The sequence below is a fragment of the Octopus bimaculoides genome, chromosome 14 (genome assembly GCF_001194135.2).
Source record: "Octopus bimaculoides isolate UCB-OBI-ISO-001 chromosome 14, ASM119413v2, whole genome shotgun sequence".
Lineage (NCBI taxonomy): Eukaryota > Metazoa > Mollusca > Cephalopoda > Octopoda > Octopodidae > Octopus > Octopus bimaculoides.
The window spans coordinates 7,639,693-7,651,158 of NC_068994.1; the positions used below are offsets into that span (position 1 = coordinate 7,639,693).

General features: G+C 42.1%; 1 protein-coding gene across 1 annotated transcript; it reads right to left on the reverse strand.

Annotated features, from left to right (window-relative positions):
• Positions 1 to 6: 6 nt before the first annotated feature.
• Positions 7 to 9,981, reverse strand: LOC106875039 (uncharacterized). Its single transcript, XM_014922995.2, has 2 exons — positions 9,415 to 9,981; positions 7 to 8,396 (listed from the first exon to the last, which is right to left on the reverse strand). The coding sequence occupies exons 1-2, from the start codon at positions 9,829 to 9,831 to the stop codon at positions 303 to 305; spliced, it is 8,511 nt and encodes a 2,836-aa protein (XP_014778481.1). The 5' UTR covers positions 9,832 to 9,981; the 3' UTR covers positions 7 to 302.
• Positions 9,982 to 11,466: the final 1,485 nt, after the last annotated feature.

Consider the following 11,466-nt stretch of genomic DNA (forward strand, 5'->3'; position numbering starts at 1 on the left):
TTTCACCCAGCATGCTAATGATTCTGCTAGCTCACCGCCTTAATAATAATAACAATAATAATAATAATAGTAGTAATAATAATAATAATAAAAGAAAAATAATAATGATATCAAGCAAATGTACTTTACTTTGAGGTATTTCTAGTTTTGCATCCCAATTACAACATTATTTTTGTTTTAGCTTCCATTTTTTTAATATATATAGATACATATATATATATATATATATATATATATATATATCCTCACACACACACACACATACATACATACACGCTCACACATATGCGATGCAGTGGAAATTAGAAACGAGGCCATCTTGAATGGCATTTAATATGATTGGTGAAGTCATCTACTGTCTGAAATGTAAGGCCACAGCATTCAAACGTGAACTTGGTGTTGGAGCCGTCATCTGTCTCTGAAGAATTGTCCTCGGCTCCAGACAGTTGGTCTTGGCTTTCTGAGACCATATCCACTTTGCTATTACTACTACTACTACTACTACTCGGTCGGACAGTCGAGTGCTGTTGTTCCGTGTACTTTTTCAAATGGTTGTGTTTCGCTGGTGATTTCTTCTTGGAATGTTTGTTGTTATTGGTATCTCTGTTTCTGTAAGTCCGTGACGAATTGCATACAAGTAGGTGTTCGGACATTGGGCATTCGAGTTTTTCTCTGCAGTTGTAACATTTGTGGATGTCAATTTCTTTTGCATGGCTTTTGCGGTGCTCCAACAACAAAGGTACACCAAGAAACGGCTTGCCACAAATGTCACAGGCAAACACGGCACAACGTTTGCTGACAGGATCTCCAACCCTCTGCTGTTGCCTTTGCAAGACGTTTGGTATTTTTAACTTTGGCGTTTTGTTAGCAGGAAGGGACTCGTGGAGGAGCATATTCGGTTTGTCTTTAAGTAGAGAACAGTGAGTTAAATGGATTCCTAAGTCATTCAGAGATTCGCAAACTTTTCTACAACATCTGCAGTGTAAGGTTGCCGTAAAAGACTCATTGTGGCACTGACGGTGTAGCAGCCCTTCCTTGATGGAAGGAAATTTCCTGCCACAAAAATCACATCTGAATAAACCTTTTGTTTGGCCTTTGTTCGGAGAAACAAATTTCGAACTAGAATCGCTTGAACTCTTTCCACTGGTGTTGTCTTCTCCACTACTCAGTCCAGAGACTGAGGCACCAGCACTTGCGACACATGTGAGCAAGTGTTCGGCCATACAACCTGGCTGGATGAAAACAGCTGAACACAAACGGCATTTATATGGCATCTCGTTAGTATGGCCTCTTCGGTGACGCATAATCCAATTGCTACCTGCAAATGTCTTTCGGCAGAAATCACAGTGAAAAAGCCTTTGAAGTTTCTGTCGGTCTGCAAAGACAAACCGACGCCAGGAATGTGCTGTGCCATTTCTGATTATCATTGGAGGTGACGTTACCGTTTTACCATTGGCTCTTGGAGAATCATAACCCGTACGCCGACTCAGGCAACAAGAAGCCAAATGGTCAGCAAACACACCAGACCGGTAAAAAACGGTATCGCATCGGCGGCACCTAAATATTCCTTCCTCTTGTACATGATCTTTGCGATGTTTCATGACTCGTAAGCTATGGCCAAACCTTTGGCTGCAGAAGTCACACTTATACATCTTATCAGAATTATGCTGTCTCAGAGATCCTTCAGAACTACTGTCTTTCGTTTGCAAACGGCACCAGCTGAGATGTTGGGCAAGATCCTGTGAGGTTGGCAAAATTCGCCTGCAGTTTCGGCACCAAAGACTCGTGTCGCTAATGTGCTTTACTCTGTGTTTTATGAGATTACCTGCAACGGCAAATGCTTCTTCACAAAAGTCACACCGAAATTTCGTCTTCTTGCAGATCAAATTGAGGCTTTCTGCAAATTTCTCCAGTGAACTACCATATTCACTGTCATCAGAGCTGTGGGCATCGATGCCTTTCTCGTCACTTTTTAAAGCATTTTCTACACTTTGAGAAGGACCTACATTACAAAACGTAATTTCTTCCCGTTCTGAATGTCCACAGTTTGTTTGGAGAGGTGAGTCATTCTTACATTTCTCAAGATAATCTGTATTATTCTTTATTGAGGGACAATCAGAAAGAGAAGTTTCTGCCTGAAGAGGAGTCTTTGGTAATAATGGTGCATTATTATATTCTTCAGTAGATGACAAATTGGCTTTTAATTGATGTTTATTTTCATTGTAAATATTCTGTTGATTTCCAGAATCTGAGGAAGTCAACAAATTTCCGGAACTTTCTCCTACTGTCAACTTACATTTTTTGTTAGGCTGTGTAAGCAACACCTCTTCATTTGATTGGTTAAAATAACTTTGATAGTCCAATGAACTCTTCCGCTTTTCATTGGCCAATTGCATTGACGAGAAGGAACTAAAATCAGAAGACTTGCTGCTGCTGCTACTTGGCATTCTACTGGACGGAAGCCTGTTAGTTTCAGTTTCTGATGTGTTATTTAGTTGATTTAAAGAAGGCAAAAGGTGAGGTTGGTCTTTAGCAGCCACGTTATCATACTTATGTAATTTAAAATTTTGTTTTGATTCTTCACTCAGAGAGTGTCCAGTCTCTTTATTACAGCTGTTAGGAACGCTGTCTTTCTGTTGGTTTATCTTCCAAGGACGATGTATTTGTTGAGTGCACAAACGACACTTTTTCTTACCCTCCTCCACAACAGTGAGTTGCCTACCGGGAAAATGTAAACCACAATAATCACAAAGTGGAAATGTATTTAGAAAACGTTTACAATCGGCCGACCGTCCAGTGGAATGCAGCTTAGAAGATGCCAAAGCTTCAGAATTCATCAGTGCTCTTTTCGCTAGTTTATAATCTTTCTTTGTTGGGCGTCTGCAACTCATTAAGTGTGATGCAATTTGGTGAGAGTGTACAAAGCCTTCCCCACAGACACGGCATTCAAATATTGTCTCTTGCGTGTGCAGCTTCCGGTGACGGATAATCCAGTTACTGCTGCCGAAGTCTTTGCCGCAGAAATCACACGTGTAAATAACTTTATTTTCCTGGTGATTTTCTATCGTCGAGGAGTCAGTCATTTTGTTGTTAATAAGAAATCCCATTTCTTTGTTCTGGTGTTGGTTGGAGCTCTGATTGGAATTTTCCTGGTTTGAATTAGAACGGTTTGGCAACTCCGAGTTTCCTTTCGTCGAAGAATGTTTACATACGATCAAATGAACGGCCATTTCATGTGAGATATCAAAAGAATCTCCGCAGTTGCGACAAGTGTAACGCGACTCTTTGGTGTGCAACCGCCGATGTCGCATGACCCAGTTGTTACTAGCAAATGCTTGTCCACAAAAATCACAGTGAAATATCTTAGTATTTACTGGCTGGTTCCACTGTTTCATTACAGAAGAAGCCACAGGTTTCCTAGGTTCGTTAATATTGTTAACGGAGCTGCCATCATCTGCAGATGTGTCTTTCGGAGTGTCGGCAGAAGATTTGCTCAGTGGTTCTTCTTCAGCATCTTCTTTTGCTCTCATCTCGGCATTTGCACTACTGGAGATGCTGCTACTTGGCTTCTTAACAGACAAGTTGAGTGGTTTCATCGATACATTAAATTGCATGGAGCTCGAGGAATTAATCTCCATATGCACGTACTGGTGTTGTATCATTTGAGATTCCGTTGCAAATGCTTCATTGCAAAAATTGCAGCGAAATAGATCTAAAGGATTTTTAAATATGTTGGGTTCCTGTTTGAACTGCTGTGGCTTCGGTAGTAGTTCTCTGTGACTGGGCAAAGGGTACAAATGTTTGGTGTTGTTGCTAGTCTTGCAATTAACCCATGGACAGTGGCTGAGATGTTTAGCCATGTTTCCAGGGTTGCTTGCTACATATCCACATATCCTGCACAGGTATTTCTTCTCCGAAGTATGGAACCTACGATGACGCATTATCCAATTACTCCCACCGTATTCCTTCTGGCAGAAATCGCAACGATATTGTTTCGTTTCAAATGAGGCAGTAGCACTATGTTTTTTCGTCGGGCTACAAGGATACGAGAAATGCATTGCCAAATTGTTTAAATTAATAAACAACTTACCACATCTACGGCAGCTCATCGACATTGTGTGCCGACACCGATGTCTAAGCAACGAACTGGCATTTGGAAAAACTTCAGAGCAATAGTCACACTTGTAACAATCCTTGGAAGCCATAGTATTAAGAGATATTTTAGCGGGTGATGATGAAGGTTTAATCAAAGTATTATTGTTAATGGTTATTGATGGTTTTGCATTCCAAGACTCTTTCTTTTCTTTTGGACTAGTTTCTTTCAGGCACTCTGAAAATTTAGCCGTTCCTTTCTCTTTCTTCAGCAAATGTGGGTCTTCGACAGCATTTCCTGAAAGTGAATAGTCGTAAGGTTGAGAAGATTTCTGAGGACAGTCCTGCAAATGATCGGCCAATTCATATTGGTTTTCTAAAATGGTTGCGCAGTCGGGACACTGATAAGGCAGGGACCCGTCCGGATGCGACTTCCGATGCTGCAGCAAGATTGACGGGAGCAGAAATGTTTCGGGACAGAAGTCACACTGCAGCACACGAGCAGTTAGTTGCTGTGATACAAGGGGAGGGGCAGTAGTAGTAGTAGTAGGAGAAGATAAAGAAGATGATGGAAAGGAAGGCGGAGGTATACATGGAGGTGGAGGTGGAACTGGTGGAGGAAGGGAGGGAGGAGGAGGAGAACGAGAAAGAGAAGGAAGTGGAGAACAAGCTTGACGATGGGGTTTGTCGTTTGACATATTGTGATCAGTTCTGGTATCCTTGTTGACGGTCCCTGCTACTTCCTTGTTGAAGCCAGCAGGGGAAGAGACAGGGAGGACGCTAGTACTAGAAATGGTTGTGTACGCCGCTGCTGTTTCAGATGTACTCCCAATGTGACTGCTGCTGCTGTTGCTGCTGGCAACACTGAGGAAACTGCTGTTGTCTGTATTTTGATTGTGGAAGATTTTGACATCGTCTTGGAGATGGCTTTCACTGCGTTTGACCAGATTCAAAGAATTCTCTGTTTTTGCACCAATGAAAGACTTCTTTCCTTTCTGTTGTTGATTTTCGTAAATAACTTCACTCTGAGGCACTTCAGTGTTTGTGTGAATGGAGTTCCCTAAAACTATGACTGATTTTTGCCATAACGTAGGATCGGTATCGGTAACAATTGGAGCTGAAGTTGTTACGGTTGAGGTCACATTTGGAATTTGGTTTAAGGTACTGTTCTTTTCAAAATTCTTCATTGCCATCGATGATGACGTATTCTTCATCAAAGAATGGGGTTCTGTCGGAAGGTGGCATGAGCCAAGGTGTTTACTAATCTCGACTGATCTTGCGAAGACTTGGTGACAGTTTTGGCAAATGTAAGAATCGCCATTGGAGTGGCTCCGTCGGTGCCGCATAACCCATCGGGCACTGGCGTAAGTTTGACCGCAAAGGTCACAAGAGAAAACCGATGTGTTTTCATCGTCTCGAATAAACGCCTCGGGGGAGTTTGGCTTATGGCCGTAAGACGCTGCTGCTGCTGCCGCGGCCGATTCTGCGAACATCTGCGTAGAACTGATCTGAGGACAAACGGCTAGATGCTTACCGAGGTCAGCAGACCGTGAAAACTGTCCATGGCAGCGCTGACAAGTAAGGTTCTCTTCAGTGAAATGCTGTTTGCGATGGCGTATGACCCAACGAGCATTTGCAAAGCTTTGGGGGCAGTAGTCACAGTGAAAATTGCTTTCCCATACCTGCTTGTTTTCACCTGTTGTTACTGTTTGATTATCATTAGTTGCTGCTGTTGTTGTTGTTGTTGTTGCTGCTGCTGCTGTGATATAGGTATTGGTGTTGGTAGGGGTAGTGGTCACATTTGTCACATCTGTTTTAATAGTTGCACTGCTTTCATCAGAATCGGCAATGGATTCTGTCAAATTACATAATGTTTCCACATCTGGAGTATTGTCATTATTATTATTATTATTATTATTATCATCATCATTTTCACATAAAATCACATCGTCTGGAACATTATCACTCTCACACACAATTGCAATATCTGATGTGTTATCCTTCTCATACAAAGTTACATCATCAGCACTGTTATCGCTATCACACAGGGTTGTATCCGGAGTGTTATCGTTTTCACATATGGTGACATCGTCTGGGGCGTTATCACTTTCGCACGCACTAGTTGTAGTATCTGGAACATTATCGGGTTTTCCCTTGCTTGTACAATCGGTTCCTAGATGTTTACCAAGCTCGACAGATTTTTCGAAGGATTTCAAACAAAACTGGCAGACAGGATCGGAAGAATGAATTTTGCGATGGCGTATCACCCACCGTGCTGATGCAAACATCTGCCAGCAATGATCACATTTGAACTTTCTTTCGTGCTCACTGGAGCTTTTCTTTGCAGTGGTGTCACTCACAGAGGAATCTTGTGTGCATGGAGTTTCTTCAATTGAAAGCTTTTTCTTTGGACTTTCTTTCTTAGGTAGACTTACATCCGGCTTCGTTTCAGCAGATTTCAGCTGTTTGGACTTCAAAATGGCACAGGCCGATAAATGTCGGCCAAATTCTGAAGATTTTTCATATACTTTACTGCAAACTTGACACTCGTAACTTGAAATATTTCTGGAGTGTTCTCGGCGATGACGCATAACCCACGACACCGAAGCAAAAGAGAGAAAGCAGAAATCACAAGTGTAGATTTTCCCTTGACCTTTACTACTTCCCTCAGGTTTCGGTACTTTCTTTGGTACTTTATCTGCTACTACTACCACCGCAGCAGGTTTACTGGAATGGCACTTAGATAAATGATGACCAAGTTCGCAAGACCGAGAGAAATCATGTTTGCAGTTTTGGCATGTGAAAGACACTTCAGCATGGTTTTTACGATGTCGCATAATCCAGGTTACAGACCCAAAGGTCAAGTGGCATACATCACATTGGAAGATCTTCTTCTCCGTCGACTGACCATCTTCTTTGATAGCTGGATCCATTTTACTTGGAATTTTCAATTTCTTTGCCAGTTTGGCACCAATTGTCTTTTTCAGAGTCGACTTTGTTATCCCACTGGTCTTTGTTTTCGTCTTAAAACCAACCCGTCCGGTTTTCTTGGATGCGCCTTCGGTCTGTTTGGCATCGACAATGGTTACGTTTGTGTTTTCCTCATCAGACACCACATCGATGTTAATTATCGCAGCACTCATGGTGGGTTTGTCATCATTGCATTTCTTCAGGTTTGGGATAGTTACCTTGACAACAGCACAATCATCATCGTCGTCGTCATCACCACTACCACCATCATCCCTACCGCCACCGTCCTCATCGTCACCGTCATCCTCATCATCTCCCTCCTCTTCGTCAACATCCTTATGCTTATAACTAGTAACACACATCCTGTTGTTGGCATTAAGCCCTTCACACCGAAGAACGGTAACGTCCTCATTTTCCGAATCCACATCACTAATCTCAACACTTTGACCGAGGCATTCCTGGTGCTGTTTTACGACACCATAACCTTCCTCTTGAACACCAACATCGGGTATTTGATGGGACAGCACCAAACTGTCCAACATTGGTCTAAATGAGTCTTTTGTGCCAGCTTTATCCATTCCAGAGTCCAGTCTGTTCGCTCCCAGTTCAGAAGCAACAGTCTCCAAAATACAGTCACAACTTGGACAGATCACTTGAGCTGACTCTGTCACATGGCACTGGCCCAGGTTGAAAGTAAAGCGACATGCCTCACATTGATACATGCCTTCCGACAGCTGACTATCGACAGAGAAAGAGGCACCTTTCTCTTTTTCTGCTGCGACAGGATTTTTCAGTTCAGATGATACATCAGTACTACTCATTGTATTTAATGGTGATGCAGCATCAAACGGCTTTGGCATAGGATTATCTTTGTTGGATTTATTACACTCATCTTCTTCCATACATGTTGAGGCTGTATCAGTTTGCTCCGAATCAGAAGTGCAATGTGGCTGTGCGAGATGACTGCCAAGGAAAGTGCTATCGGGAAAGACATGCCCACAACAGTTGCAAGTTAAACTGCTAATGCCGTTTGTGTGCATATTCAGGCGGTGTTCCATAGTTAGGGACAAATTTGAGAAAGTGTTTGTACAGAAGTCACAACGGAAGACCTTCTTGATTTTTCTCTTCTTTTCTGTGTTTTGCTGTCGTTTGTGTCGAAGGCTGCGTCTGCGTGAATGAGAGTCGATGTGTTCAGATAGATTCGCCAAACCACCAATCATCTTGGAACAAGTCAAGCAACGATAGACCTTGCCTCCGGGCGTCGACCACCGATGGATGTTGATTTCGTACAACGTGGAAAATGTTTCAGAGCATAGGTGACAGGTTTCGTTTAACTGTGAAGAAAGAAAGAAAGAAAAAGAATATTAGATTTAAGGGTCTATCAGATTAAATAACAAGATGTAAAGTAAAATAAAAACATATAAGGTAACTTATTTGTGGTTGTGTTGAAGTGCAGGTGCAGTTGCATGGTAAGAAGATTGCTTCTGAACCACATGCTTCTAGGTTCAGTCCTACTGAACCCAGAACCACATGTATGCATGTGTGGCACCTTGGGGCAAATGTCTGACTATAGTGTAAAGTTAGTTACCTTCTCGAGTCATGCTGACTGATAAGGGCTGGTTCCCTGGTTTCCAAGGTGTATAAGTTCCCCACACCTGGATGGGATGCCGGTCTGTTGCAGGATTACTCATTTTTGCCAGCTGAGTGGACTGGAGCAACGTGAAATTAAAACGTATTACACAAGAACACAATGAGTTGCCCAGTCCAGGAATCAGAACTGCAACCTTATGATCATGAATCCAACGCCCTAACCACTAAGCCACGCACACACCTCCACAGGTAGTGTGGTGCTGACCAAAACTTATAAGGGGATTTGGTAGACAGAAACTGAAAGAAACCCATTGAATATGTATGTCTGTGTGTGTGTGTCATTATATTCCCATAAACTAGTGATTTACATATGTCAATTCAACCACAGAACCTATTTTCAACCCTGCCTCATAAAAAGCATTGTATGTACTGAGTGTTTTTATGTAGCACCAGCACAGGTGCTTCCAACCACAAGGCATTGGCCAACCAGGTGCTATAATTGAAACCACTTGTCCTAGGTACTGCGCAGCAGGACTGAATCTTAAAACTACAGGAATGCAAGGTGGCTTCTTTTCTTAAGTGACCCTGGATGGCATGTTTTGATCTGAAGCTAAGCAATGACAAAATGCATAATTCATCAACAAGAAAAATGTGAGTTTTGGTGGTGGTAGTGGTGGTGGTAATGAAGACAAGGTGGAGACTAGGACAAGATAAGAAGGTGGAGACTAGGAAAAGATAAGAGAGGTTGTGCCTCTTTCATACCTTAGTTACATCAACATGTCTGTTGTTACTGCTTTGTACACTGTTGTCATCCTCTTCCTCCTCCTCATCCTCTTGGGAAGATGTCGTATTATTACTGCACAAATGGTGATTCAGCCGAGTGGATTCGCTGAAGGTCTGGAGACAAACCTGGCACTGGATCAAAACCTGCAAGCTGTGACAGTGCCGCATGTGTATCCTGAACTTGCTCACAGATGTCGATGGGAATGTCTGGTGGCACAGAACGCAGCAAATGTCAGACTTTTCACAAGACACTGAAGAAGAGGATTTCGGTGGCTGTTCTTTGACTGTGGCATCATCAGATTCCTGCTCTCCTAGCTTTGGGGTGTGGGCTTGCTTTTGCTGCCATTTTGAGGATGCTTCCTCTGACATGCCATCTTCTGAAGAACAATCTGCCATTGTTGACTCAAATAGTCAGTCTCTTCACAAATTTTTTTTGTAGTTGTTTTATATTTTTAAATTTTGGTTTCTTTTTTGTATTTTTTATTTTTTTATTTCTGTTTCAAAGAATATCCAGTGACTTGTTTAGAAGTATCTGGAAACATTTCCTGTCAAATAAAAAAAAGAAAAGAAAAATCAGAAATGCATTATAAATTATTAAAATTTTATTTTACAAGAAATTAAACTTTAATATTCAGATTACCCTGTCAAATATAACGATTGCTTAATTACATTGTTTTGAATTAATCATGTATTATCTCATATCTTTGAGATTCTGATGGTGTGATTGTTTAATTTTTTAGAAAGACATTGTAGGGTAGGCGTAAGAGGCTGGATCTAGCCTGTTTGAATATAAAACACAGAGAATATTTGGGCCAGATATTGTAGGTTTAAATGCTAAAGGTTTAAAAATGTCAAAGAAAAAAAGTGGAAGAAGGAGGGGTTATAAAAGGTAGGGATTCTTTTGTGGTGGGAACACCAGTTTTAAGTTGAAAGAAATTAAGAAGTAAATGGGAAAATGTGTGACCCATGAGGTGATAACTAATACAATCAGAGTGAAGGCATATGGCTTAGAGGTTAAGGTAGTCGAGCTCTTAATCAAAGGGTCATGAGTTCAATACTTGGTGGTGTGTTGTGTACTTGAGCAAGAGTTTATTTCATGCTGCTCCAGTGTGCAAAGCCGACAAAAATGAGGAGTGCCTCCCTGAGATTCAGCGTGACACAGAATGCGACAAGGCTGGCCTCTTGAATTACAGGTACAACTCATTTTACCCAGCTTAGTGCACTGGAGTGGAGGCAGCGGACTCGTGGTCATAGGAGCGCGGTTTCGATTCCCAGTCTGGGCGTTGTGAGTGTTTATTGAGCGAAAACACCTAAAGCTCCACAAGGCTCCGGCAGGGGATGGTGGCGAACCCTGCTGTACTCTTCCACCACAACTTTCTCTTACTTCCTGTTTCTGCTGTGCCTGTAATTCAAAAGGGTCAGCCTTGTCACACTGTGTCACGCTGAATATCCCCGAGAACTACGTTAAAGGTACACGTGTCTGTGGAGTGCTCAGCCACTTGCACGTTAATTTCACAAGCAGGCTGTTCTGTTGATCGGATCAACTGGAACCCTCGACGTCGTAAACGATGGAGTGCCAACAACAGTTGTATCCTTGAACAAGAGTTTATTTCATGTTGCTCCAGTGCGCGAAGCTGACAAAAATGAGGAGTACCTCCCTGAGATTCAGCGTGACACAGAATGCGACAAGGCTGGCCTCTTGAATTACAGGTACAACTCATTTTACCCGGCTTAGTGCACTGGAGCAACATGAAATAAAGACACTTGCTCAAGGATACAATGCAACACCAGAAATCGAACTCCCAACCTTATGATTGTAAACTGAACACCCTAACTGCTAAGTCACATGGTATCAAGTCCCTTGGGTTGCAGTTTGCCCACGACTGTTCTATATGGAGGTCTAATAATCTCTTAGAAATAGTAGCCAAATCTCTTTCAATTCATACTACACTCTTTTAAGAAAGACAAGCCATGTTGGATAATGCAGTTTGAGACTTTGGAAGAAAAAAGTAAACAAACAAACCCAAATGG

Excerpts from the sequence above, each read along its gene's own strand:
- LOC106875039 (XM_014922995.2), bottom strand. The coding sequence starts at position 9,831 with ATGGCAGATTGTTCTTCAGAAGATGGCATGTCAGAGGAAGCATCCTCA. Across the intron at positions 8,397-9,414 it reads GACATGTTGATGTAACTAAG|TTAAACGAAACCTGTCACCT; the intron begins GTATGAAAGAGG and ends CTTTCTTCACAG.